The sequence below is a fragment of the Cherax quadricarinatus genome, chromosome 67 (assembly GCF_038502225.1).
Source record: "Cherax quadricarinatus isolate ZL_2023a chromosome 67, ASM3850222v1, whole genome shotgun sequence".
In the NCBI taxonomy this organism is placed as follows: Eukaryota; Metazoa; Arthropoda; class Malacostraca; order Decapoda; family Parastacidae; genus Cherax; species Cherax quadricarinatus.
The window spans coordinates 10,301,239-10,314,816 of NC_091358.1; the positions used below are offsets into that span (position 1 = coordinate 10,301,239).

General features: G+C 36.7%; 1 protein-coding gene across 1 annotated transcript in view; it reads right to left on the minus strand.

Annotated features, from left to right (window-relative positions):
* The window catches only part of Appl (amyloid-beta-like protein), a 422,233-nt gene extending 408,941 nt beyond the window's left edge, over nt 1-13,292 (minus strand). The window contains exon 1 of the mRNA XM_053792413.2: nt 13,150-13,292. Within this exon, the coding sequence (XP_053648388.2) occupies nt 13,150-13,224 (75 nt within the window). The 5' untranslated portion in view covers nt 13,225-13,292. The remainder of the gene's footprint in view (nt 1-13,149) is intronic.
* Between the last annotated feature and the right edge of the window lie 286 nt (nt 13,293-13,578).

Consider the following 13,578-nt stretch of genomic DNA (forward strand, 5'->3'; position numbering starts at 1 on the left):
ACAGCACCTGAGGAATGAGACATAACCAGGACTGATCTAAGGAAAAGAAGATTAGCTCTAATCCTTTGATGAAGTCTTTCACTAGTATCAAAGCACTTTCTGAAAGAGTTGTTGAAATTAGATACAAAATGAAATCAGGGGCTGTTACAATGAAAAATTCTGTTCCCAAGGCACAGTACTCGCATTCTCATATCTGGACATAGACAAACCACAGCACTGCATCATCATCTGCAGATAATACCAGAATTTTTGTGAGGGGTGGCATCCACAGAAGACACAGTGAGCTTCCAAGTTGATATAACCCAAGCATTCCTGTGGAATACTGAAAAATAACATAATGTTCAATAAGAACAAATTTCAGTTGCTTCATTATAAAAGGATGGAGGAAAGAAAACAAGACTGGAGTACAAAACAAACTCAATAGCACAAGTCCAACATAAGAGACCTGGGAGTGATAATGTTGAAAAATTCATGCTCAAAGAGCACAACAATACTGTCATTGCAGTTGGAAGAAAAATGATTGATTGGACAACTAGAACTTTCAAAATGAGATGCCAAGTCACTGATGATGCTCTTCATGTCACTTGTTTCCTCTAGGCTGGAATATTGTTGTATACTAACAGTCCCCTTCAAAGGAGAAATTAGAGCTGGAAAATGTACAAAGAAGCTTCACAGCTTTTATAAGCTCAGTTAAGCACTTAAATTACTGGAAGCACTTGAAGTCCCAACAACTGTATTTTTTACAAGGTAGGTGTGAAAGATACATCATAATCTAGACCTGGAAGATACTTGAGGGACTGATTCTAAACCTTCACACTGAAATTGCTACATTTAACAAGATTTGACAGATGGTGCAGGATGCCTCCAATGAAAAGCAGGAGCTAAGAGTGCACAGAGAAAGCTGAAGTGTAAAGGGACCAACATCCTCTTTTCATGCCTAACTGGGACTGCCAATAAACCCCTAGATGTCTTCAAGGGAGAGAACTCTTTAAATTCCTCAGAATACTTCCTGATCAGCCTGGATATATATATAATATATATGTTGGACTACAAGTGGCAGGCAACAACAGCTTGATCAATTAAGCAAGCAACCAGGAGGCCTGGTCTGGGAACAGGCTGTGGAGGCAGTAACCTCCGGAAGTGATTAGATGTAATCAACTTTCATCACCACGACCACAAATGCTTGCACCGGAATACCATAGCAAACACATTTTACACTAATTACCACCTCAACAGCTTAAGTAATATGTAGGTATGCTTTGGTAGGTAAGACGACACCTAGGAGGTAGGTAGGTAGACACCTGGGTAGGAGGTACATAAATACTTAGGACTAGGCAAAAGACTGACTGACAGCAGCCACTTATTGTACTACCATCCTGTCATACACATGTGAAAAGAAAGCTGTTAAGTGTTTCAAACTCTGGCAAAATTGCTGGTGTCTTATTTTGGTCTCAAGAACAATACACGATGATGCTCAAAGACTTAGTCTCAAATCTACCCACTGCTATAACAAAGTACTGTAGAGAGATATATGGAAGGAAATGTAAAATGTGAAAAGAAGGGGTTCCATGGTCACAATAAGAGAACGCTATAAACATCCGTTAGCTATTCGGCATTCTACCAGAGGATTTAAGAAATTCTGCTGTTTGCAAATATGAAATTATTAAGAAATGCAATATGAGAAGACAGAACAGTCTCTGGGGAGTCTTAGTAGTACTGCAGGGGTTAACAAACAAGTGGCTGCTGGAGTTCAGATGATGTATGTGCAGGGCTAGACAATTCTGGGTTGGAGAGGAAAGACAATAAAACTCAAACTGCCTATGTGAGGCTTGTGGATTTTTGTACAGTCATTTGAATCCTCTAAACAATTCCCTTGTGCATGTCAACAACAGTATCATAACAGGTAGGCAGACCATGATCCTATCTGGTAGAGCATGTTCAAAAGCTTGAAAGGGTTCAAAAGTTTGAAACCAGACTAGATGCATAGCTGAGGGTTGTTCTCTATGCGAGACTAAAGGAAATGATCTTGAAAACTCTGGAAGAGTTCTAGGAGACATTATGAAATACAAAATACTCTAAGGAACTGATACGATTCAAAGCAGCAGACTGAAATAAAGGAACTAAGAACATGATGCATAGTTGGAAGCTATAAACCACTGAGTAACAGGGATATTCTGAAGTTGGATTTCACTGCTAGGTGCATGTCTAGGGACCCATAGCCTCTAGTAAACATAAAAGCTTCAAGGTAAAATACTGTTAATTTTCCTTGAGGGCTGTTGGTATATTTTTCTCTTACCTTCACTTTTATATATATATATATATATATATAAATATATATATATATATATGTATATATATATATATATATATGTATATATATATATATATATATATATGTATATATATATATATATATATACACATATATATATATACACATATATATATATACACATATATATATACACATATATATATACACATATATATATACACATATATATATACACATATATATATACACATATATATATACACATATATATATACACATATATATACACATATATATATACACATACATACATACATACAGTGGACCCTCGACCAACGATGGCATCGATTAACGATAAATCCGACTAGCAATACATTTTAATGCAAAAATTTTGCCTTGACTAGCGCTTAAAAACTCGACCAACACTATTCGTTCCGTCTGAGACGCGTCCACTTCTGGCCAGTGTTTACAAGCCAGCCAGCCACCGCGGTCACTTCCAAGCATACAATCGGAACATTTCATATTATCACAGCCTTTTTAGTGATTGCACCTGCAAAATAAGTCACCATGGGCCCCAAGAAAGCTTCTAGTGCCAACCCTACAGCAAAAAGGGTGAGAATTACTATGGATATGAAGAAAGAGATCATTGCTAAGTATGAAAGTGGAGTGTGTGTCTCCGAGCTGGCCAGGTTGTACACAAAATCCCAATCAACCATCGCTACTATTGTGGGCAAGAAAAAGGCAATCGAGGAAGCTGTTCTTGCCAAAGGTGCAACTATGTTTTCGAAACTGAGATTGCAAGTACTCGAAGATGTTGAGAGACTGTTATTGGTGTGGATAAACGAAAAACAGATAGCAGGAGATAGCATCTCTCAAGCGATCATATGTGAAAAGGCTAGGAAGTTGCATGACGGTTTAAAAGAATGCCAGCAATTACTGGTGATGTGAGTGAATTTAAGGCCAGCAAAGGTTGGTTTGAGAGATTTAAAGGAAAGGGAAGTAACCCCAGAAAAGGACTTGCCACCTCAAGTCCTAATGGAAGGGGATTCCCCTTCTAAACACTAAGACCATCAACACCCTCCCCTCCTCCCATCCCATCAATCATCACCAGATCTTCAATAAAGGTAAGTGTCATGTAACTGTGCATGTCTTCTTCAGTTTGTGTGTATTAAAATTAATATTTCATGTGGTAAAAACAATTTTTTTTCATACTTTGGGGTGTCCTACACGGATTAATTTGATTTCCATTATTTCTTATGGGGAAAATTAACTTGACTAACGATAATTTTGACTAACGATGAGCTCTCAGGAACGGATTAATAGCATTAGTCAAGGGTCCACTGTATGTATGTATGTATGTATGTATGTATGTATGTATGTATGTATGTATGTATGTATGTATGTATGTATGTATGTATGTATGTATGTGTGTGTATATATATATATATATATATATATATATATATATATATATATATATATATATATATATATATATATATATATATATATATATATATATATATATATATATACAGTGGACCCCCGCATAACGATCACCTCCGAATGCGACCAATTAAGTTAGTGTATTTATGTAAGTGTGTTTGTACGTGTATGTTTGGGGTCTGAAATGGACTAATCTACTTCACAATATTCCTTATGGGAACAAATTCGGTCAGTACTAGCACCTGAACATACTTCTGGATTGAAAAAATATCGTTAACCGGGGGTCCACTGTATATATATATACACACAATGTATATATATATATATATTTTTCATGTAAAAGGGTACACAAGTCAAGTTTAAAAGATAATGATGGTAATTATATTATAACCTTCAACTTAACCACACTCTCCAACAGCAATACATCCCAAAAAATATTCATATCCTTTTAAGTGATCATTTGGTAATACAAGACATGAAAAGTAAACTTTTTTTTTTTTTTTGCTTCTTAATTACAAAACCAGAAACTTTAACATTCAAACTATTTTTTCTGACTCAATATAGTTTTTTTCTGGCAAAATTCTGATGTTATGTGAGTGGAACATATTCTAGAAATTTTATGTATAAGCTTTTTTCTTAATCTGCCCATTATACTGAATTTTGTGTCAAATAAGTTACTTCATTTAGGCACATGTACACATAAGTACATCTAATGAATTATTTTACATGTATTCATGTGGAAATGCTAAACCTATGGCGGTCATCAAAACTGAAAGGTAGTCAGCTTTGATCTCAGGGAAGCTCAAACTCCTTGGATCAAGGTCCTCTCACCAGCATCAAGGCTGTAAAAATGCAAACACTTGAATTTTAAGGTTCTGACATGTAGTGGTGTAGCTACATTAAGTAAAAAAAAAGAAAACTTTAAATATTAAAAAAAATACACTGAATGTTTTCCTCAGTAACTGGTATACAATAGTTCTCTTATGGTAAAAAGTTATCCCAGTGTCATTCAAAATAAAATGCAAGGCATACTAGTGGGTCATATGAAGTCAGTTAAAAAAGTTTTGTGCCACAGAGGAATAAGCCAGGAATGCAATCTGTGTTCCCATTTTCTGAAGCCATTTGACATAGTGACCAAAATATAACTAGAAAATTATTACCTAATACAGTTTATTACCTCTAAAACTCTTAAATGAGCTAAAAATCTATACACAGTAAGGTGCAATGTTGCCATTATGCAAATCCCATGATTTAAGGAAGATGTACATGAATGCATTTGAAAAATTAATGAAGAACCTGCTGGTATCAGTTATATTAATGGTTCAAAACTGAAGGAATAAGAACAGTTTGGTAGAAATGGATCTGGGAACAGTGTTGTCTACGGATCAGCTAAATTTAACGTGGACCAGTCTTAGATACAGTGCAAAGAAAATCAGTAAAACTTAAAACAGCTTGGTAAACTGCCCTTATAAAATTAAGAAATGAATTTAATGTTTGTAAATGCATAAAGACTTCAAATGCAAATTTAAAGAAAAAATAAATTAAAAAATCAAAATGTAGTACTGTATGAGAAATTCATGGTCTCGCTACAATTCTCTGGTACTGTATATCCCATTCTTGAATCCTGCATACAGTATTAGTCAACACATTTCATCACATATACGGTACAGACACATTCAAGGGTGACCAGAGATGAGCAACAAATTTGACTCTCTTAACCCTTTCACTGTTGCGGCCCCTGAAATTAAAAGTGCTGGGAATGCTGCAGTTTTAAAAAAAATCTTCTGAAATGGTAGAGAACTTTTCCTGAAAATATTGACACCAAAAAATACAAAATTTGATAGAAAACTATGCAGGGACAAGACTGGCACTCTGGGTACAATTTATGCAGCAGAGAAGTGCAAAGTACCACTAGCACGAGCCCTCAGTATTCTTTGGAGAAAAAGCTTAGATCTAGGTGAAATACCGGAGGCCTTAAAGAGTGCAGACATAGCTCCTTTGTACAAGGGCGGTAGTAGAGCACTAGCTAAAAATTACAGACCAGTAGCCCTAACCTCTCGCATCATAAAAATCTTTGAAAGAGTGATGAGATGGCAGGTTACAAATTTCATGGACCAGCACAACCAACATAACCCGAACCAGCATGGTTTTAGAGCAGGACGATCATGACTGTCACAGCTGCTGAACCATTATGACAGAATTTCGGAGGCACTGGAAGACGACCAAAACGCAGGTGTCATTTACACAGATTTTGCAAAGGCGTTTCACAAATGCGATCATGGAGTGATAGCGCACAAAATGAAGGCCATGGGCATTACGGGGAAGGTAGGCAGGTGGATTTTCGGTTTACTAACACACAGAACACAAAAAGTAGTAGTGAGCAGGGCAAGATCCAGCATCAACAAGGTCAAAAGCTCAGTACCCCAAGGCACTCTCCTGGCACCTCTGCTGTTCCTCATCCTCATAGCAGACATGGACAAAAGCACCCGGCACACTTTTGTATCATTTGCAGATGACACTAAAATAAGCATGAAAGTCAGTATGGTAGAGGACACTGAAAAAGTACAGGAAGACATAAACAGGGTTTTCCAGTAGGCAGTGGAAAACAACATGACATTCAATGGTGATAAGTTCCAGCTGCTTAGGTATGGAAAGAATGAAGAACTCAAAAGGAGCACTATATACAAAACTCAAGAGGGTCACCAAATAGAACATAAGGAACACGTAAAAGACCGAGGAATAATTATGTCAGCGGACCTTTCTTTTAAAGACCATAACAAGACAAAGATCACGACAGCCAGGAAGATGACTGGGTGGGTATTGAGAACTTTCAAAACAAGGGAAACAATCCCGATGGTGACACTTCAAATCGCTAGTGCTCCCTCACTTAGAATATTGCTCAGTGCTGACGGCCCCGTCCAGGGCAGAGAAATATCGAAGCTGGAACAAATACAGAAATTGTTTACAGCTCACATTGAGCCAGTAAAGCACCTAAACTACTGGGAACGCCTGCAAGTCTTGAACATGTACTCATTGGAGCGGAGGAGAGAGAGGTACATGATAATATATACCTGGAAGGTACTCAAGGGCTTGGTCCCAAATCTGCACACTGCCATAACAACATACTGGAGTGAGAGATATGGGAGGAATTGTACAATAAACCCAGTGAGGAGCAGGGGTGCGGTGGGGACAATAAGGGAACACTATCAACATCCGGGGTCCCAGACTTTTCAACATCTTACCAGAAGATATCAGAAACACTGCTGGAACAAGTGTTGAAGCCTTCAAGAGGAAACTAGACAAGTATCTTCACCAGGTGCCAGATCAACCAGGCTGTGATGGATATTGTGGGGCAGCAGGCCTCCAGCAGCAACAGCCTGGTTGACCAGGCGAGCACTAGACGAGCCTGGCCCATGGCCGGGCTCAGAGTAGATATACTCTCGAAATTCTTCAAAGGTATATCAAAGGAGATTTTGCCCACTTTGAGTCCAACGCTCAATTTGACCAATTTCCAGCTATTCCACAAGTACGTTTTCTGTCCTATTGACTAAATGCAAGAAACTGCCCATTCAACTACCAGGACAAGTGCACAGAAGTTGGTAATTTGGCGAATTTTACACAATTCAACAAATTACAATTTAAAAACAGAGTCCAAAATAAACACTGTAGACATTTCAACCACTAAAACAGCCTATCATCTCTTCATTAATTATGTCCCCAGGTCTCTTTTATGTAACACTTTCCCTCTATTTTGATCCATCATCATACAAAAATTTGTTTTTCAAAATTTCTTGGATTAATATACATAATATAATAAAAAACTGGTCATGGTTTAGGCCATCCCAATAACTGAAGTAAACCTAGCAAAAACCCATAAAAGGCTGAGGGGGGGGGGGATGGGACCCTTACCCTTCCTCAGAAAAAAAATCCAATGTTTCCACTACTTGGAGCCCTATTTCAAGAGACTTCAGGACTTAAAACTGACCAAAATTATGTCATTTCACAGCGACCAAAACCATGAAATCTACCGTACCCTAGAAAGTGCCTCAAAAATCACTATTTTAAACCAAACACAAGGTTTGCTTTTCCCATCATGCACTGTGTGGGGAAGGATTTTTTTTTTTTTGCACAGACCCATTCTCTCATGTCTTGGCTAAAATTTACCATTCACACTACTTAAAACGTAGATATGCATACATGTTAAACAAGGCTAACTTGTAAAAGAATATGCTTTTTGTCCAATAAAGAAAAATACAGTACAGTATTTTCTTCTGTAATCAAGTGGTATGGTGAATATGTTGAATAGATGACCAAAATAACTGAGTAATAAACCACTGGCTTAATTTGAATACAATCCTCTTTGAGGTTTTTTATACGGCTTCGTTAATCACCTATACAGAGGTGTCCCTGTTTCATTTGCCACACACAAAATTTACTTCACATTTTCATTAGTGATCAATTAAGGGTCAACCTCAATTCAGTGTCTACAGTCCCTGACATAATATTCCATTACTAAATTACCTAGTGAGTAAAGCACTCTGCAGTGCACTTCAAATAAAAAAAAATACAATAGATTAAAGGTATGTAAATGCCCAAGATCTGAGCAGTAGAAAATACAAAAATGAAGCACTTGTGCTGCCACTCTCCAAAAATTTAAACCTCAATGATTACTACAATTCACAAAAAACTGAGCCTGCTTATGTTTCAGCACCTAATGAGTCAAACCCCCTTAGTTTATGAACAAAACAAAGACTCTACAATTGAAAATTATACAAACAGGTAAAAGATAGTGTCCAGGCTATGTATGGTTTTCTAGGAAAAAAAAATTACAATGCCAAACATTCTGCAACATCCATTACACAGTAGTAAGATTGTATTCTAAATTAATCAAATAGATTCCAATGGCAATAAAAAAATTAAATCTTGGGGTTATCCTTGGTTAATTCTACATTATCACCTCTGTATGCATATAACAATGTGTACAGTTTCTTGAAACTATAAAGTACTAAGTTTGTAAACCATCTGTAGTGGACTGTGTAAAATTATAATACCTATTACTTAACTAAGATCGAATTCCTTATACTATTCATATTTAGTTTTAAATTATGAGAATTTATTAAGCAGACTTGTCATAAAAAAGAACATGTACACTGTTCATTTCTGGTAAACCAATTACAAATTACCCAAAAGTAAGAGGGTGGAATTTATTCTGGCCTGAGTTCAAGAGAACATGTAGGTTAGTATGAATTGCCTAAAAATTAAAATGCTTAGGTGAAAAAAAAAAAACGTGTACAGTGGTACCCCGAATTTCGACCATAATTCATTCCAGAAGGCTGTTCGAGTGCCTTTACCAAATTAATTTGTTCCCATAAGAAATAATGTAAATCATATTAGTCCGTTTCAGACCCCCAAAAATACACTTACAAAAATACACTTACATAATTGTTTGAATTGGGAGCTGTTCGAAATTCGAGGTACCACTGTATACCATACGAAATTGCCACCAAGCTGGGGCCAGAATATTTTAGTGCAAATTTTGTAAAGGTTAGAAACCAAAACCAGTATGGTAATAAGGAAATCGAACAATTTTGTAGTACGCACAGTAGGTATCCAAGCCTCATACCTATTACACAGCGATACAGGAATGTAATATATTACCTGATCATGCCAAGATAGGTCTTAGTATAAAACAATTTAGAAGTAATTGAGGAATATCTAATGAATGAAGCAGCAGAAAGGGAAGCTTCCAATTCTGTGTTAAAATATGCATAGTTTTTTTGATCTGATATATATATATATATATATATATATATATATTCATTTTTGTATCGATTTATTATTGTTTTAAATGGTATGGTGATACTGATAAACTGGAAAAAGATACTTTCGTACAGTTCTGGACATTTAGGTAAGGAAACATTTTGCCAGAGAGGCTTCGACTGTCCTAACGGTGTCCAAAGCATTTCCTGTGATAATGTCCTGAACTGTACAAAAGTATTCTTTTCCTTGCAGTGATTTCTTTTTTATTAACATCACTAAGAATAGAAAATAAGATGGCATCCATACATATCTAGGCAAAAATATAACTATGTAACACAAGGGCTTTAATGGAAGTCACACTGCTTAACTTTACTGTTATCCAAGGCTAAATTCTATTTAATTTACCATATAAAATCATTGTAAAAGTTTAAAATTATGTACAAGGCTTAAAATTTATAATAGTCAAAAGATTAATCCAATGTACATCATCGAAGTCAAAATTAAGGTCTCTTGATCCAAGGAACTATAGCTACCTTCTTTCTCAGATTAAACTTCATTAACCACAACCCCTTACATTTTCCAGATGCTGTATGACCCTTATGAGTTTAGCACTTCCCCTTGAATATGATGATTCCAAATCAAATTGCAAATATCTTTAACCTTCCAGAGTAGGCTGTATATCACTCAGCATTACTAATGTAAAAATAAAACGTTTAAAGACCTTAAGAAAAGAGATGCACTTCAGTAGGCTAGGATTACTGGTTCATACTAGTCAGATCCTACTCTCATTCATTCAAAATCGTCTAACCAATTTCTAACACCACTCAAAATACTGATATACCACATCTGTTTTAATCCCACTATGTGGCAGTTTGTTTCACTTATCGACAAGCCTAAGTGGGTAAGTGTACTACACACAAAATGTTGCCCCTATACCCAGAAAAAAAAAAAGAAAACTTAGTTTATTCAAACATTTAAAAGCTGCAATGACTAATACACAACTTATAAGATTTATTTTTAATGAACTATTATAATACAATAGTCCTATTGTTCTGGCAAGTTCTCTGAATGCTTGAGTTGGCTTCACCTATGACATCATTACAGTCCTTCAAGCTGCTGAAATAAGAAATGTTTGGTTTTACTTTGTGTCGATGATGAATAACTTGATGTTATTGATTAATTGCAATGTGTTTTTTCACACTGATTTAATGAATAGTACTTCTGCTAATACTACTGAATCATGTTCGTATCCTCTACCTTAAAGCAGTGGTCCTACTTTATAATAAATATTATATAAAAGGTAATGTACTAAACCCAGAGGTCATACAACACCTGGAGAATGGATGGTAGCTAGGTTTGATCTGAAGAAGGAGAAAGTAACTACAATTAATTGGATGAAGAGCTCTTCACCAGCATCAAGGGTCTAGTGATATTAAATGACTAATTATTTTTACTGGATCCAAGGGGTCATGTAGTGTCTGACTGAATGGTAGGCAATCACATTCAATGAAATGGAGATCAGATATAATTCCTTGGAATAAGAGCCCCTCACTGGCATCATGGAACCTCCCACAAGAGGCCATTAACAATCAGAGTTTCATCTAGCATGTCATGTGCCTCCAATGAGTTCACTTCAGTTGAAAAAGCTTAACAAGGCTTAGCAAAATGACTTTCTAGCTTACACAAATACATTTTTTTTTTCCATTTTCAGAGCATACTGGTCAGATTTGATATTGTGGTCAGAGAAATGGAAGATGCAGTTTAATGTCGACAATTGTATGGGCCTATCCTTGGGGAAAGAAATTAACCATGATGCCTATACATTATAACAATGTAGATAGCAAGCAAATTTAATGAAAAAATGGCTCAAGAGGTTCTGGCTGGCAGTAATCTTAGTCAAGATAACAGTGCGTAAGTGTTCACAATAATGCTGATAGAACTCTTGACTTCATATCAAAAAGTACATAAACAGTACAAGTCCTGAGGCTATACTTGAACTTTATGTATCCTTGGATTATTATTATTATAATCAAGGGGACGCGCTAAACCCAGAGGATTATACAGCGCCTGGAAGGGGGATGTGGAAGGCATTCAGGCTTAATTCGGGGAACTGGAGCACAGATCCAATTCCCTAAATCAAGAGCCCCTCACCAACGTCAAGGAACCTTCCTTGAGGGGATGTATCCTTGGAAAGGCCTCATTTAGATTAAGCTGCACAGTTCTGGTCTCCATGTTACAGGTTAGACATAAATGTGCTGAAAAACATACAGAGAAGGATGATGATCTTGTGTATCAGAAATCCTTCCTACGAGGATAGACTAAGGGCACTGAATTTGCACCATCTGGAAAGGTGCAGAATTAGGGGATATATGACTGAAGTGCACAAATGGAAGACAGGAATAAAGGGGATATTAATAAAGTGCTGAAAGTATCTAACAAACACAAGACAGGACTTGCAGCAATGGGTTTAGGATGGAAAAATTTAGGTTTAGAAAATATAGACAAGCACTTCTTTGGTAAGAATGTTGTGGATGTATGGAACAGACTCCAGGGTAGTGCCACTGAAGTGAGAACCTTGGGTAGCTTTAAATATGTTAGACAAGTGCATGAGTGGGTGTGAGGTGGGCGTGAGTTAGACCTGCCTAGCCTGGGCCAGATTTTTTTTAACATCTTGCCAAAAGATATCAGACACACTTCTGGAGCAAATGTACAAGACTTTAGGAGGAAAGTAGACAATTCCCTCTGCCTAGTGCCAGATCAACCAGGCTGCGACTGATAGATGGGCCAACAGACTGCCACCAGCAACAGCCTGGTTGTCCAGACAAACACCAGACAAGCCTGGTCCAGGGCCAGGCTTCGAGAATAGGAAAGCTCTCATAACCCGTCAAAGGTGTATCAAGGTATGGGCCAGTAGGCCTGCAGCAGTGTTCTTCTATGTTCTTATATAGCAAAATCCATAAAGTCTGCTCGACAAGTAATACTTTTTTCTGTATTATATAACGAGTATGACATAGTATCTACTACCATTTTTTTAATAAATTAAAACCTGATAAAACATGCAAATTCAAAACAGCCCTACATTAGCCTAAACTATATTTACATAACTCAAATAACCTTGGTCTAGCATTTCCTGTATGCTGTTTCAAGCTCATGTATGCCCCCACATAGGCAGGTAACCAACCATGAATATCTAAAAATTAGTTCAGCCCCTTCAGTCCACCAAGTACTAACATCTGCCAGAAGTCTATACAAGGACTGTCAACAAATTCAAATGAAATTAGGAGTAAATAAAGCTGAGAAACAAGATAAACACAGGTGTGTGTGATGGGTAAGGCATTCCTAACACACCAGGTGGTTCAAGTTACAACTTACTATTTAGTTACGGTATTTCTCTCTTGTTGCAGCCTACCCCTTAAACCGGCAAAAATATAATCAGGAGGTGGATGTCATAGTTTATGTACAACAATTCCTATTTAAAACACATGCAAAGTGAGCCATGCAAACACTGTAGCTTCAGTAACAACATTAATAAAATAAGTGTCGGGGAATCGATGAAAACGTAGTCATCCCTCTTTGCCCTGCCCAGAAATCCCAGGGATATTACCTCCAAATGTTAATAACACACGAAATATCACACAACACACAAACACTATGTAGAATTTACTAACCTCGACATATCCAGCGGCATACGACGATGCCCACAGCACACTATGAAGTACAGAATAAAACACAAATAATGTCATTTTGCCCAAATTGCTTAGGTGCTCACCCTCCAACGAGTCACAATGCACTGACTGCTGAAACTCGTCTCCCCAGGTTACTGGAACCTTGTTTATCCGCAGCGCTGCTCTCGTACGCACCCCACAAAGTTGTCGTTTTCTTTTAAAAGTTTCCACATGCTCTTTTTAAAAAAAATATTTAAATAATCATACCTAAAGACTCATTCTTTAGCCATTAACAAATATTGTTCACAAATTAGGATAGTTTTTATAATTTGATTTAAAGTGTTATACCACCTTGAAACATTTTATTTACAAGCACTAAAATATATCATTAACCTAATATTTTTCATACTTTCTCTAGTCTTATAGCATCGC